General features: G+C 37.7%; 1 protein-coding gene across 1 annotated transcript in view; it reads left to right on the forward strand.

Annotated features, from left to right (window-relative positions):
- Nucleotides 1-16,971, forward strand: part of PGM5 (phosphoglucomutase 5) — a 69,966-nt gene that overhangs the window by 44,591 nt on the left and 8,404 nt on the right. The window contains exons 8-10 of the mRNA XM_052701538.1: nucleotides 5,858-5,993; nucleotides 7,300-7,483; nucleotides 13,172-13,306. Coding sequence (XP_052557498.1) covers nucleotides 5,858-5,993; nucleotides 7,300-7,483; nucleotides 13,172-13,306 — 455 coding nt within the window. The remainder of the gene's footprint in view (nucleotides 1-5,857; nucleotides 5,994-7,299; nucleotides 7,484-13,171; nucleotides 13,307-16,971) is intronic.

Consider the following 16,971-nt stretch of genomic DNA (forward strand, 5'->3'; position numbering starts at 1 on the left):
CTGGGAGCATTGGGCCAGTGTGTAGGTAGTTTTTGTGTAAATTAATAGTGGCAGAGCCTAGAGGGCAATTACAATGATATCTAAGGTTTGTTTTTCTCTTTGCCTCAATTTTCTAATCATCTTTCAGTTCTGTGCAGCTGTCTGGAAAAACCACATTTGCCAGGATGTTTATTACTAAAACATAGGCCGGTGTGTAGATGACCAATACTTTAGCAATGTGAGCTGTTTTAAGCAATAAATATTTACCTTATTGTGAACCTTTTGATAATGTCCTAAGAGTTGCATGACCTTCACAAGTTTCTGCCAGTATTGGGCATTTGAGTAAATTTTACATCTCTCATCTCTGTCACAGCTATTTAGGGAAGTGAAATGACACATCTTAGTTTTCAGTGCAGAAGTTTTCAAGAAATATATCATATAGCAGATCAGAGCATGAAAATCATTGTTCTGTGCAAGAGAATGGGGATTTACATATCTATATTATACTGTCAAACTAACCATGCAGCACAGGAGACTGATTGGTTGTATACTTAGGTAATCCAGCCCAGCTGGAATTTCCAAACAGTACAGAGCCTTAGTTTTATAATATAAGGGATTTTGTACTGGCAAATAAATAAAAGCAAATATTCTGCTATAAAAGGACAAAAGATTTTGAAAACATCCCTAGTGCTGCGTTTCCCAGACTTGTTTTCTGGCAGCTGATCTTGGAGCTCAACCAGTACTTTAAAATCTTCTTCCATTTTTGTAGTCGTGTGGAGAGCTTGTCAGATGAGGTTAGTAGCTTTCTGGTTCTATGACTAATGCTGAGGACACAGTTCAGAGAAGGGCATCTGCAGCAGCAATTAGTTTCTAAATTTCATCAGCAAAGAATTAATCAGGATTCAGAGAGCAGTGTGGTTGATTTATCTTTCTGCAGTTTAAGCCATCAATCAGTAATTGATGCATCTTTCATAAACTTGCATGTTCCATCTCCAAATTTCCAGATGCCATTAACAACAACTGCTTTCTCCTGCAAGATTATGTGTAAGAAGAACTAGTAGAGAATACAAAGATGTTCTGGTGCTGAAAATAATGAAAGCCTTTAAAAAGCTGTATGGTCTTATCTGTTACAGTAATACAGGACTCCATTTGCCCAAAATATCACCAAGATTCAAATCACTGAAGGATAATTTTGTAAGGCTCAAACTGTGTGCAGACAAAATGTTCTACTGTGAGTTTATATACATGCTTCAGTCTCACATTTGTTTTAAAATTTCATTAGAGAGGGCAATATGCTAGACAGAATTGGCTAATTTAGGGAAAAGCAATTACATTTTCCTCTTATATATGATCCTCAAGGCTCACTGTCTATCAAAATTGGAACTCTTCTCAGATAAAGAATAAATGAGACATATAAAAGAAAGCCCGCATGCCCAACAGCTTGACAATGTCAGAAAAAAAGTAATCATGCAAACATTTTTTCATGATTTTCCTTGTTTCTCAGGCTACTGACTCTCAAGACTACTTCAGTTTAAGCCTGTCTGTGTACTTTCTTGTGAATGGGAATGTGCTCTAACAGTTTTTCCCAGTGTTTACTCTGAGTCTGCCCATAGCAATTAACTGTTGCAGTAGTATAAAATAACTTCTGTTGTTATTATTATATTGAGAAATATATGGCAAACTAACTTAAAAATAAGCTGTCAGAGTACTTGCTGTTATTGTAATTTTCCTTACCAATGGCAAATTAAATACAGTGACATAATTAGAAAAACGTTTGTTGACTCCGCTGTTCTTTTCTGTTTTGTCTCCTTACTGGCTGGAATTCATTAATGCTATATATTTTTCAATCAGAAGTACCAATGAGAATTATCCTGAGATTGCTGAGTGCCCTCAGCAAGACAGAATGACCGGTAGTACTACAGTCTCAGGAATTGTGAAGCACCTTTTATTTGATCACTTTGCACAAACTGCCTCTGCAGATTCACAACAACAGATATTAGGTATATGAACTGGAGGACGATACTGTTAACAGAGCTGGTAGAACTAGCTCCCTGCCTTGTGTTTCTGGCATGTGAGCTGGACAGTAAAAGGGAGAGAAGAAGTGAAGACACCTACAAAGATAAAACAAGTGAAAACCAGAGTTCACTAACAGAGTTGCAGTAGTGGATTTTGATTTACTAAAAAGAAATGACAGCAGTAAATTTGCACATATGTGCAAATAGTAGCTCAACTAGTAGATCAGCTGGTAAAATAAGAGGTGGAATAAATAGGTTCTGAGAAATTCCCATTGTCATTTTTCCTTCTAATAAGAATAATGAATCAAGACATTTCTTCGGAACAAGGTTATTGTTATTGTTAGGCTAGTGTTTTTAATCACTGATTTTTTTTAATTCTGAAATGGTTGGGTTGTTTACAGGTTACAGACTTTTGCCTCTGGGTTGCTTTCTTCATATCCTTTTCTTTCCAGAGGAACAACAATCTTTGTGTCATCATGAAGGACACACAAGGACACAACACGTGCCAAAGCTGCTAAATGGATCAGAAGAATGTTACGTGTGTACACTCATCCCTCTTCACAGAGATTTATAAGCTTAAGCCATGCCAAAACAAGGCTCAGAGACCTTTCCAAAAATTCTTATGTCCATGTTTCACTGGACCAGTTTGATCCAGTGAAACATACTCAAACTGTTTGTGAAATCAAAATGCTTATTTTCTTCGGTGCTAAGTTTAGACCTTTGCACACATGTCAAGATGTATTGGCAATTTTGCTGACACTTTGGTGTGCCTTTCACTGTGTGATTTGATGGCTTGCAGTCTGCAGCGTGTTGCACAATGGGAAAGTAAATGATCACTTACTTTGAAACAAGGCACTGGAGTGTTTATCTCTACCGTATCTCCACTTGCTGATTGTGTCCGTTGAGCAGATTAAGCAATTTAAGCTGTGGTTAATATCAGCAATAGAGATGACTTTCAAGCAGAATTAACTTTTCCTGTGCTAAGAATGAATATGTAAAAGAAGAACCAGGAAGGATAAGAAAAAAGGGAATGCATAGCATTCCCAATCTCCTCCATCCTGCCCAGGACCCCCCATCAGCTCCTGTTCCCAAAACAACTCAGCAGTGCCAGGCTGCATTTCCATACCCTTTTGTCCTTCCCAGCAGTCAGGACACTCAGAAAGTCCCCCTGCAGCTGTGCTGGCCTAACAACTTTTCCTGCTGTTACCAGAGGAATGACAAGTGCAGGTGGGAGGTGACAGCCCTCTTCTACATCCTCCTTTTAATGGCAGTGCAGAAACTGCACTGGCAGCGTTTCTAGGAACAAACTCTTGTCTATATAAAAGATAGGATCGTGCCATCTGCTTTGCATATGAGCAAAGCTGATTTTGTTATCTGTAGACCAGATTGTTGGTATTTCTGCACAAGGGATCCTTCAGTTGATCTACTGTGTTATTGCAAAGAGAGAGTAGAAAAGGTGAGGATCTGATTATCTGAAGGGCTGAGTTCCTGTTTGGGGACATTTGTTTTCATTTTTTTTTTTTTGATCTGAAGCTATTTGCAAAGCTCCAAGGGCTCAAGTAACCCTGCCCTTTTTCTTGTGATCAAGCAGCACTACATGCTTTGATAGCATCTGGAGGCTCTGAACCAGGGAACAAAGTAAGCTCTTGGAGTTTTTATAGCAGCTGCTAGGGGACTAGGCTATAGCTCTAGGCACTGTATTAGTAGACTGTCCTTGTTGGGAACAGTTCACAGACTGCAGGTCAAGGCAGATCAAAATTGGCAGAAAGACAGTATTCTCAGTATCATGACAGCTACTTTGCAAACATGAAGGAACATCGCTGTGTGTCTCAGTTCTTAAATCCATTTGAGCTATTCAGTGTCCTAGTTTTCTACAGAGCCCAACTCATAGACTCAAGCATAAACTCCATATATCTTTTTTTTCTTGTGCTTCCTAGAAACATTTTTCCCCTTTACAACTTTTTTGTAATCGTTTTTATGCAGTTCTGGTATTGTGCTGAATTAGTAATTTACACATAGTTAACTCCGTCGTAATTTTTTTTAAATGTTAGATTCAGGAGGGATGGGAGTCTATACCTCTGGGGCTGAATGAAAGCCAAGGAGTCTAAGCTACAAGCAGAGCTGTGAAAATCCCAGGTCGATGGGCACTTAGCAAATTTGTGTGAATAGCAGCTGCTACCTTGACTTGCTGCTCTCTGTCAAAAAGATGGACTGCAAGTCAAAGGCAGCAACGGTAACTGAAGGATGGATGTCAAGAGTTAACCCCAGAAATCACAGTTGCTCCAGGCATATCTTACTGTTTTCCTTATGTCTTTAATTTTCTCTTGACAATTTTTCGCAAGATTAACAGCTTCAATTTATATAACAAAAAACCAGATCCTTTGCCAGTAGGAAAACACAGCCATTTTTGACAAAATGTGTGTACAGAACTTACAGGCTATTATATAAAACTGCTGCAAAGCAGACTTGGTGCAGCAGAATTTTTATATTTGATGATGGAGAATATATCATGCAACAGATTTTGAAACAAAAACCTTTCTGATTTCTCTGAGAATTTTCTGCTGAGTAATTTCTAGAGACACAGTCAAACTATTGATCAGTAATTCATGAGGGGAAAAAAAAAATTGTGATTTAATGTACCTTGTACCCAGGTTTTCTACAGTGTAAGAACAGAAAATGATAACTAAATGCAACTAAAAAACTTGAATCAAATCTGGTGTTTCACATATCAAGGCTCTTGAGTCTATTACCTGAAGTAGTCATCTTCCAGTATCTGCTAAGTCCAGCATCCTGGATCTTGCTTTCTATTGATTTTCGGAAATGTTCACCTAGATTAGGTGCAGATTGCCACAGAAACTTGTTGTAAATTATCCAAAAGGAGGGGGTGCTTGCTGACATGGCCATGACCTTTTCTATGTAATACTCTTTGGTTACGAAATTATAATTTTATTGAAACTTTTTGCTTTTTGACACATTACTGTTTTGACAGACAGAGTTTACTTTCATAGAAATGTTTCTGGTCAAGATAAGTGATATGGCTACAGCAAAGCAGCTCGTTACTCCAAGTTTCCTTTTGGTTTTGTATGTGGAAACTAGCAGTTCAAGTCCATGTTATTTGAATTCAAATAGTAGACTCGAATTTGTGTCCTGTATCCTTGAATGTGTCCTAAATCCCATGGGATTTTCAAAAATTATTCTTAGGTTTTTTTGTATTAATTTGTCATAAATATGAAACTAGGAAGGAATTTAGATCTGAGCATTCAAACGTTTTTATCTCTGAAAACTAAGGAGGAAGTCAGACAGGGAAAAAAGTTTTCTTTGCTTTTTTTTTTCCTCCAGAAGCTATTTATCATGTTTTTTTTGTTTGTTTGTTTGTTTTTTGTTGTTGTTGTTTTTTTGTTTTTTTTTTTAACGTATATATATATTTATTTATTTGACCTGATGTAAGATTATAAATATTCTGGAAATTCTAGAAGGGAGATGCTCTTGAACTTGACTCACATAACACAGAACACTGGCCAGGAGTCTGGGTATCTTGCCCAGTTTGGGGAGACAGTACCAGAAGTGTGGAAATAACCTGTATGTATAACGATTAATGATTATAATGATTATAATGATACTGCTACCACTTCAATCCAAGTACTCATGTATATTTTTTATTTAATGTTAGGAGTATAGACTTTGTCATATGTAAAAGTAAATTCTGGTTATCACTCTGGGAGCTACCATAGTTGCGGAAGCTCGTACCTTCCTGGTTACTGTTATGTGATGTACAAGTTAAGTGGGACATTTGCCCAGCCTCCTCAGCTTGTTTTCTTATACACAGTGGTATCAAATAATGTGCTTTACATATCTCTCTTTAGGGTCTGATCACCTTCGAGAGAAAGATGGACTATGGGCTGTTCTAGTTTGGCTTTCAATCCTAGCAGCTCGAAAGCAGAGCGTAGAAGAAATTGTCAGGGATCACTGGGCAAAGTTTGGTCGACACTACTACTGCAGGTGAGAAAAATGAAGAAAAGGTACAGAAACTTATGCAGTCAGTGGGTCAATTCTGCTGCAAACAAGGCTTGACTACCTGCACTCAGCTACATTTAGATGTGTGTTTCATATGTCCACGTAATGAAAATCTGCTACAGATTGCCACTGTAATGGGCAGTTTTTATCAGTTGAGTAAGCAGACTGTATTCACTGAAGGAGCTGTGCATATATGTCACTTCCAGTATGTTAGATGTGGAATCTCTGGGTGCAGTTGGTTACAAGGTGTTGAAAAATGTCAAAATCTCAGCAAGTGTACTCATGAACTTCTTTCTCCATGCTTCTTCATGAAAATGCTTTTGTGAAAACTGATTTTATGCTTACTTTGAACTCAGGAGAACTCCTCTGAAGATTCATACGTTTACTTGTTTTTATTAATGTCTCAGAAGGGTGAATTCTAATTGGCGTTCACATAACACAGATCTTACCTTAGCCTCTCTCTCTCTCTCTTTCTTTCAGAATAGATTTAATTCAGATGAGTAAGTATAATCATGGAGGAGCACAGCTGTTCCTCAAAACTTGCAGCAAAGTTTCTTCTATTTTATTTTCTTCAGAGCACTGCGCTGATTGTGTCCTTGATTTCAGAATGCTGTCTATGCTGGGTTTAGTCTTCAGAAGAGGAGGCTCAGGGGGGACCTTACTGCTCTATATAACTAACTACTGAAAGGAGGTTGTGGTGAGATGGGAGACAGCCTCATCTCCTGGGTAACTAGTGATAGGATTGGCCTCAAGTTGCTCCAGGGAAACTTCAGGTTGGATATTAGGAAAAACAATTCTGGAAGAGTGGTCAGGCATTGGAATGGGCTGCCAATGGAGATGTCACTGTCGCTGTCCCTGTAGGTGTTCAAGAAGTGCTTACATGTTGCACTAAGGGACATGGTTTAGTAGGGAAATATTGGTGGTGGGTGAATGTTTGGACAGATGATCTTAGAGGTCTTTTCCAACCTTAGTAATTCTATAGTTCTATGGTGATTTTATGATGTTTTCTGTGCTACTTAAGATACAATGTATTTTCCAAGTGGTTTCTATTGCCTCTAGAATTAGGTGGCCAGAATAGAACTGTGGTGTATATATCAGATGGGCAGATTGCATAGGACTGCGTGCATGCACTGGTTTAATTTGCAATCAGTACTGCAGTAGTATACTGTCAATTTTTCGAAGTAAGCAATGAATTGCTAATTGTGTGTATATTGAGAACTGAGAAAAAAGAATTGTCGTCTAAGCTGTGGTGGACTTACTTTTTATTTCTACTTTTTTATATGCATGCAAGGTTTGATTATGAAGCATTGGAACCCAGAACTGCGTATTTCATAATGAGAGACCTGGAAACTTTGATCACTGACAAGTCATTCAGCCACCAGCAGTTTGCTGTGGGCAGCAGTATCTACAGTGTGGAAAGAACAGACAGCTTTGAGTACATAGATCCTGTGGATGGCACTGTGACCAAAAGACAGGTATGGCTGTGGTGGTAAAGCAGCAAAGTTTCGCAGCTTTCAACATATCTCTTAAAACATTTCTGGCATTCAGCTGAAAGCCTTACCATTTATTTATAGACATTTTTTTTATTTGCACTGATAGATACCGCATTTCCTACTTAAGATTTTCTCAGACTGGATAAGATAATCCACCTCTGGTTCGGCTTGCACTTGCTGTGCATAAATGGACTGTAGTGTTATAGAGAAGGTAGGCAGAGATGGGGTCCCTGCTGCCAGCAAAGCAGATACAGAGAGACCCACTTCCTGAAAAATGCAAGGTATCATGTAGAAAGGCAGCGTTTGCTTTTTCTGTTTTCTGTCTGAAACTTACAATTGCTATACATCACATAAAAAAGGTCAAATTTTCTTGCTTTTGTTATTCGCATAATTAAGGTATGTTATTCCCTTGTTGCCAACAGCATACAGAAGACTTAAACAGATTGTTCCATATCGGGGCATGTTTGGCTTCTCTAGCCAAAATAACTGCTCGGTGTTCCTTTTGGGCAGACTATGTCAATATTAAGATCTTTTAGCTATCAAGTTCTGCAACTCAAATTGAGCCTTTTGTGTTCCATGACAAACACAAAAGCAGACATGTACTTTTGCCTGGTGTAGGTGTATATCAAAACATTTTGAATATGAGCTGTGACTCATATTTAAATGTATTCTGATTTTATGCTGCTTATTCTTGTTGTCTTTGTTTGTGAAGTTTGTAAACTGCTTGACCTGATCAGACTCTATCAAGTGGTATTATGAGCCATTAAAACAATTGTCACTCCATTCTGTGCAGTACCTTTGTAGTTTCCATTCATCACTGCATCCAGATGATATAAGCAGCCCACTTGGCACTGAATTACTGTCCTTGTACATATTGCTGCTGAAACAAGGTACAAGGATATTGTCATATCCAAATCCACTGGAAAATTACAGGCATGACAGGCTTGTGACTCTTGTCCTTAAAAAAAAAAAAAAAAGTAAACTTTTAGTGTACTTTCCCTTTCTTTTCATCCAAAGCTGTTTCCTAAATTGGAGTACAACTGCTGATCACGTCACCATGTAATACAGAGAAGCACGACTTACCGTGTTTTTAAATGGACTTTGAAATGGAGAGCATGTCTTTTCATAGGCAAAAGTACTCCTTTGGTGAGAATACAATTCAATCTGTTTGTTTTCTGACAAGCTTACATTCCTGGCTCTGTGTGTTTGCAGCCTTGGTGGAATTCGCCAAGCATAATAAAATAAGAAATGACATTAATCCATGGAAATAAGCAACAGTTCACTGCTGCCATTTTCCTCATGTGTTATGCTCTTTGTGCAAATGCAGGTGCCTCTTTGTGACTGTCATGAGTTTTTTTCCAGCTAGGTTGTCTGGAACCTTTTATTCCTCAGTGGAAAGTGGATAGAAATTTGTACTCAATGTATCTGAACTGCTTCTACTGAACTACAGCTAAATCAGTGTTAATAAACTGCAGAAAACAAACACAATAACAAAACAGATATATAGCAGTACAAGCAGGCTGTACTCTAATTTATTCTGAAACAAACACATAAATATTGTTTATCATCAGTAAGATATCAGTAAGATATAAAGTCCAGTAATAAGATATAAAGTTAAATGAAACATGTTGCTGTTCCTGTAAATTGTGCTGGTATATTTGTGCTGATAATTGTGCTGAAAATAGCCCATAACATACTGAACAAGTTACCAACTAAAATGTTGGACTCTTTCATAAAGATTTGTCATATTCAGAGATTTGCAGAATAAAACTCCCAGTGGTTGTCATTTAGACTTTCTTAATGTTGTCTTGCTCCTTTGTTAGATGTAGGCTGTAAAATTCTCTGTGTGTAGTCTCATGTTTTTTGGGGGGCTGTTCTGAAAGTTATTTCATATGACCCTCCAGAGATAAGGAAAAAAACTATTCTCTGTTCAGAGTGACATTTTAGTCCCATGTCAACAATAGCATATTTCTTGTCAGAGTAGCCAGAATGGCCTCCTATGCCCCGGTGGTGTTCAAGGGTTCACAGCTGAGCAAATAAAAATTATGATAACCACAGTGTTTTGAAGAAAGATAGCTGTTCTGCATGCTTCTAATTTATGTATGTGTCTGTTAGATCTACTGCTACTAAACCAGATTTTCTGCTGGTGTTACACTCTACCATTTAATAACAGTTTTCAAAATCTTAAGTAATTTTTTTTTTTTTAATTTGCTACTTAGTCTTGTTCATCCTAATTTACTATGCTAATTCTCACTTGTTTAATCATGAAATTGCTAACTGAAAAAATAGTGAAACCTCTGGAGGTGAAATTACACAATGAGTATTACAATGAGTATTAAGTTTTGTCTTCTGAACACTTCAGAGATCTTAGTGTATCAGTAAACTGCTTCACTGGATTATAGTGAAAAGTAGAGAAATCCTTGTGAAGCTTTCCCTTTGTCACACTGGCTTCAAAGCCAGCAGGTTAACCAGTGACAAGGTCATTTTGTTTCAAAATTTCCACACGACTAATTAATGTCCATGAGCAGGCCTGATTTGCCTAACGTAAGTATCTGCGGATGTCCATTGTCAGAGCTGTACTGAAGGTTTTCATTTGCTTCCTTTTGGAAAAAAGATTTACCAGTTTCCATAATAAAACATGTTTGTGACAAAGAGTGCGCCCCATGTTATTAAAACTGGAACTTCTGTACTGTGGAGTTTCCAGCTTGTTGTTCTTCACTGTGTTTTCCTTAAGTCAGTTTATTAATTCTGCTTATAAAATTCTGTTCTGTGCACTTTCATGGAGCTGACATTTTTTATATAATAAATAGCAAGTACATGGCTTTAAATTAATTGAGCTTATCTCGGGTGAAAAAACACCAGCATGTCTAACAGTAAGTAGGCTGCTTTCCGTTTCACCAACTTGCTTTGACAACAGTGATCACAACAGCTAAAAAATGCTAAAAAGGAATATTTAATATGTTAAACTGTGTAGTAGTGAGCAGGGATAAACTTTTTGACTTTGTCTTCACCTAAGTGCAGACCTGTACGTTATTTGACAGGTAATGTTTCTTCATAGTTATTTGGGAACAGTGTTTTTGGTTGTTTTTCCTCTGGTTTTAACAAGTGTAACCTACAGCTTTATGGTATAAGTTTCAGAAAATGTTAAGAAATGTAAGTACATAATAGTTCTCATTAAATTCTGTTGCCTTCCAGAGTAAAAAAGTGTTGCCAGTTTTGAAATGGCTGTTTTCAGTGGAGAGTCTAAAGGCAGATTTTTGCTGTTGAGCTCTGTGCCAAAAATGACTTATGCTCTAGCTCCAGGTGCAGGAGTGACACAAAAGTTGACTTTGACAGTCCAACTGTGAAGGCCGCTGTTTCCTTAGCACATAATTTCTCCCTGGCACTCCAGAGGTAGTTGTTTTTAATGAGTACAGTCACTGCATCTCTATAATTCCCTTTTTTTGTTCCAGAGACCATGGTTTAATCAGTGGCGAGATTCTACTGAGGTTCTGAGAGAAGCAACAGTGTACAGTTGTTATTCTTCCCAGATAGACAGAATACGTAGAGGAGTGTTCAAGTTTTGTCATTGTGGAGTTAGCTTGAGCTAGCAGGGACATGCAAAATGTCCATGTAGCCTTTAGGTAGGAGGACATTCACATGCTCTTTATGTTTGTGATTTAGTTTTGCACAAGCATGTTAAGCTTCCTTCCTTCTCACTTTGAGCTGCTTGACATGAATGTTACATATTATGAGCTTCTGGTTGTAGGTTTGACAACTATTCAAAATGAACTACACCTAGAGCTATCTGTTTTTCATTTTGCTGTCGTAAAGTTGGAAGTAATTAGCAATCAGCAAGAGACAACTCCTTGTTCAGAGGATGAGATCATAACAAACTGACTATATACTTTTTGCTGTCCAAGCTAAAATTCCATTGATGGCAGAACTTCCACTAACATCATGCGAACCAACCCATTAATAAGTTGGCTTAATAGCAAACATTAGAAAAAAAGGCTCTGAAGCTTATCCTGCTGAATATAAAATATTTCTAATTACAAAACATGCTTTTCATGTTGAAAATACTGGATGAATTTATGTTACCATTGTGTATGTGTTAAAACTAATGTGCAGGAAAATAATGCCTCCTATTTATTTCCATGGAAGCTGCAACAAATACAAAGTGCATAATAACACTATTTGATAGAGCAAATTCTCAGTTATAAAACACCATTTTTAAACACAGTCACCACCATTAGCTAAGCATTTCTGCCAGTGATGAGCAGGAGGCTGCATGCTGTGCTTGTAAAAATCTGCATGGCCATTTAAATGTGGCCTGTGTTTCATGTCACAGTCACCATTGCTGAAATGCACCACCCGCTGCCTTTCTCTGCTCACATCCACTGTTTGGTCTCCATAAGTATTTGGCAAGCATTGCTGAATGTCAGTAGATGCCATTTTTTCCTCATGCAGGAATTCTATGAGACACATTTGTGTCACACACACTTCCATGTCCAACCAAAGCCATAGGTGGATAATATCTCTTAGGCCATCTGACTCATGACTTTTACCCATATGCTATGCTTTCGTGTTACATATTTCTTTGTGTTGATGGACAGTATCATCCAGACACTGTTGAAAATACTCTGACATACACCTGACCAAAGGCTTTTTGCACTTTTATTTTATTATGGGGGAGCACGGTGTTCCTTACCAGGCTGCTGATAAAGATAAAAGAATGAAATACTTCTCTCTTTAGTTCTCCCGTTTTTAAATGCCTTACTGCAACTTCAACAAAATTAGCAATGATCTCAGTTTATGCACTCATTTGCCAATAGCAGAACTAAAATGGAAAAGAGAAGTTCATTGGCAGAACAGAGGTAGTGTTTAACCTAGGGGTACCATTTACAGAAAAGAAACAAGAACATGTATTAGTGCAAAACTGGTAGATAATGAAAACAGTGCAACTGTTTAACTGTTCAGTTTAGTGCTTTGTTTTAATAGGAACAAATTTACCTGTCTGCCCTTCTTGCTTACCTTATGTCATCCCTGTACAGAGAGACTGTTGACTAAGGATCCAGTACATGGCCTGTGGAAGAATGTGGAAGAATATATATGTGTTCATATATACAGTATGAAAGCAGGAAGGGTAATAAAGAGAGATGGAAGCTGAAGTAAATTCCTACTTAATTAATAATAAGTCTTTTTAAAACTTCACACAGTGAAGAATGTCACCTTAAATGTCATACTTGAAATTAACAATACATGTTGGGTTTCTAGACTGTATTACAGACTTTTGTTGAAATCCTTGTAATCAAGTCTTGATGCATGGTCTGTGAGGGAACTGATGCTGACTTTTGTATTTGGTACTGACTGCCTTTTGCTCCTGTAGCTGTTTCCCATACTTTGTTGATATATAAATATTTCACTGACTAGTGATTTTTTGCTCTACCACACAGAACAAAAACAAATCAGTGAAAGAAACTAAAAACAGCAGTAAAAAAGCCCTTGGTTGGAGGAGTGGGGGTGAAACCACTTATTTTTGTTTCTGGTCTTGAGATGGAAAAAAGTAATAAGTGGGTTATCCAGAGTTAAAGTGAGATTGTATCCTTATTCCTTTCTTAGAGCAGTGAAAACTGTGATGTGTTAGAGGTATTGCCACCTCAGTGTGTGATACTCCTTCTTCTCCCATAGGGGCTGCGGATTGTTTTTTCAGATGCTTCCAGGCTCATCTTTAGAATGAGCGCTTCTAGCCATGTGAGAGCTACCCTCCGGATCTATGCAGAGAGTTATGAGAAGGATCCTAGCCAACACAATAAGGAACCACAGGTAATGTAATAACATTGTAAGAAAACCTGCAAGAATAGACTGTTTACAATTGTATTAAAAATCAGGCTCCAGTGGATGCCTTTAGAAGCCTGAACAGCACATGTGTTGTTTTTGTTTTTTTTTTAACCAAGTATGAAAGGTAGAATGTTCAGAATATTATACCAAAACTGCTAAGTGGTTAGGAAGCATTAGCAGGCCTACTATGTTTAGTTTGGGAAAGCTGCTTCTTGATCTCGGGAGAGAAATATCAGGAATACAATGAGAAATTGAGGAGTTTCCAGTAGTTGTATTGAAGCATATTCCAACCGTAAGTGGATATTTTGGAAATCTGTATCATCAGTTCAGTGAAGATCATCAATTCAATGAGGAGCACTGAAGCAGAACGTTGAAGGATCAAGAGAAAAGAAATAGGTTCATACATTCATTCATTCAGTCAGTCTGGGCAACCGAAGAAAACCACCACATCCTGAGAAAGCCAATTTTTTGTTTAAATTACAGATATTCGTGGTTAAGTCAAATGCCAGAAAGACAGTATCATCTATAGTATCAGGTGTTGCCTTAAATTTGGAGGGTATATTGGCTTTATTCATTGGCCTCAACCCTGCCTGGTCACTGTGGACCTGCTTGCCACTTATTGGACCCAAACTGTGCAGTGACTCCTCTGTTTGACCTTGGACCTGCCCCATTGCCATGAGCTTGCCTGTTGATCTCAACTGTTCATTGAAACTGCAATTTCTGGGTCTTTTATGCTTCTGTGGGACTGTTGACTTTTTGAGGTAGGACTAGCAGTTTTAGTACATATTTGTGTAAGGCCTGAGATGCCTGAATGCTGGGAAAAAAATATATATTTTTTTCCACTCAGGTTTTTAAAGAACAATATTTTAAAAATTAATAAATTTGGGGGCAGATTTTCTAGGGATCATTTAGTGAAGGCTTTTCAGGGTTGCCTTGCAGTGCAAGCTCAATTAGGAATTAGGGATGCCTGAGTCTGAACAGTGTAGGGATTCCTTGTAAGGGAAAGGCTCGCAGCTATCTGAGAATTATCTCACATCATAACCAGACTCCTTCCTAGGAAAATAAAAGTTTGAGAGCAGATTTCAGTGAAATCCAGCAGAGACCTAAAACAATTTATAATACAAATTGTAGTTCCACCTCTCAGATTAGTTCCACTGAAACACTGTCATGCTGTGAAATAAACAAAAGAGGACTAAGTATTTCTCCTGGAAGAGTGGATAAGCATTTAGTTTGCAAGACTTTAAAACTGTTTTTAAAGTCTCATGTATTTATGAATGCAGTACAGATGCAAAGTTTCTCCGAACATGAAATCCTTTTGAACCATGCATTGGGTTTTTTTTGCTAGATTTCTACCATAGATTTAATGAGTTTCTTCTATGTTACTCAACAATTGTCTAGCAGATATTCCAGAAATTTTGCTACCTGATTTTCTGCAGATATAATATATTGATTTTCTTCACTCTTTCTTGAAGTATCATAGAATCACTAAGGTTGGAAAGACCTCTAAGGTCATCTACTCCAACCATCCAGCTATCACCAGTATTTCCCCATTAAACCACATCCCTCAGTATAACATTCTAAATGTTTCTTGAACACCTCCAGGGGCAGTGACTCCACCACCTCCCTGGGCAGTCTATTCGAGTGCTTGACCACTCTTTTAGAGAAGCTATTTTTCCCAATATTCAACCTGAACCTCCCCTGGAACTACTTGAGGTCATTCCCTCTGCTCTTATTGCTAGTTGCATGAGAGAAGAGACTGACCCCCACCTCACCACAGCCTCCTTTCAGGTAGCTGTGGAGAGCAGTAAGGTCTCCTCTGAGCCTCTTCTCTAAACTGAACTATCCCAGTTCCCTCATAAGGCTTGTGCTCCAGATCCCTCACCAGCATTCAGGTGAGAACAGTGAGAGACCTACTACTCCACCTGGACTGTCACAAGTCCATGGAGCCAGGTGGGTATCCCATGTTTATGGTATACTTTCTGTATCATAAAACAGAAGAAAATTATTTGATGCTAAGACACTCAACGCTTAGTTTCTTCTGCATACTGGACCATCTTTTTAAGTACCTTCTTTTGATTGTTTACATATACAGCCGGAAGTTGAGTGCTTTTGCATTGCCCCATTTCTGCCTGATGACAATACCATTTCATTCTACTTCTGTGGATAAGCATAACTATTCAGTTTTTGTTTTAGTACAACAAACAAGCAAATTAATGAAAATCTTCAAAAATCTACAGAGGAATGAAGAAAATCTTAAAATGAAAGAATAGGGATAGAAATCAAGTTTTGTTCCATCAGTCATTTTCAGGTTTGTGTTAATGTTCTGGGCTGTATCCATAGTCACTGTATTTAGAACCACATGTATCTGTTGAATGGCAGTGGAGTTAGGAGGTTTTTCAAACTGAAACCTCTGTGATTTTTTTGTATTTTGCCCTCATGTGATTCTAATGTTTCAGTCTCAAGTTTGTTTTGGTTCTCTGATCTTACCACCAGACAATTATCTGTCAAGCTCAAGCACAAGTCTTTTCTTCTTGTTTTTGTAAATTGATCTTACAGATGTCCTTCAGATTTAGAGTGGCTGTCCACAGAGTGTGGCTGAAACTATTCCCTTAAGGAGCATAAGTTGTTCTCTGAATAGGGATGAAATCATCTATGTTCAGTAGAGCTGCACCATCCTGATTGAGTTTGTTTTTCTTCATAAACTTTATAACTTAAAAAATCAAATATTGGGAGTTTGGGAAAACTTCCAAAGAGAAAGAAACCTCTTCTGTTAACTTTTTGTCAATTCTTATTATGAAGTGGGATATGAATTCTGCCATAAAATCAACAAAGTATTTGCTTAATTTTTATAACAACTTGGTATTGTTGCTTCTTCAGCCAAGTATAACAATCGTGTAGTGAAATGTCAGAAGGCTGTTCTTAAAAAACTTTTAAGAACGTATATTCTTTTCTCTGTGTTTATTCTCCTAGTAAAGGCAAGGACTCTAGCTAACTACCAAGCATTTTACGTGAATTGCTGGAATTTGCACTTGGAATAGGAACAGACTATGGTTATTCTACTCTGTGTATAGAATCAGCAGCAATAAACAGAAATGCTTGTCATGTAACAGCATTTCCTTGTAGTTACATATACATTATATATAACTAGTCAGTCTTAGCATTGTTTGCCTTTGTTTTTCCTTCACTGTGGCTGTTCATCATTTGCAGTATCTATCATCCAAATCTATCATCATGCACAGTGAAACAGTGATTGTTGCTTAAGAAACTCGAGTAGATTACAAGCAATACTTGTCCAGAAAACAATCTAAACAAAGACATGCAACTATTCTCTGTATCATCAGGGATCAACCGCTTGGAGAGCTCTAGTTGTAGGACCTATTTTGATTTGATAGCCAGCAGAAAACCTAATGCACTTCGAAGTACTATGGGGGTTCCTCGGACTTGTGCCCTTAATTTTGGAACCATTGAAATGAATGGTGCTTGAGTGAGCTCTCTTCATACCTTATTGTACATCAGTTCTATGTATATCTGCATGGATCATAGAGGAAAAGGTGATTTTCAGGTCTTAATTGTTTGTTTTCCATCCTAAGTCTTTCTGTAAAAGTAGTCTTATAAGTAGAGAGAAAAAAGACTCTTCAGGAACTTTTCTT

This window comes from Tympanuchus pallidicinctus, unplaced genomic scaffold (assembly GCF_026119805.1).
Source record: "Tympanuchus pallidicinctus isolate F22 unplaced genomic scaffold, pur_lepc_1.0 scaffold4, whole genome shotgun sequence".
Taxonomy (NCBI): Eukaryota; Metazoa; Chordata; class Aves; order Galliformes; family Phasianidae; genus Tympanuchus; species Tympanuchus pallidicinctus.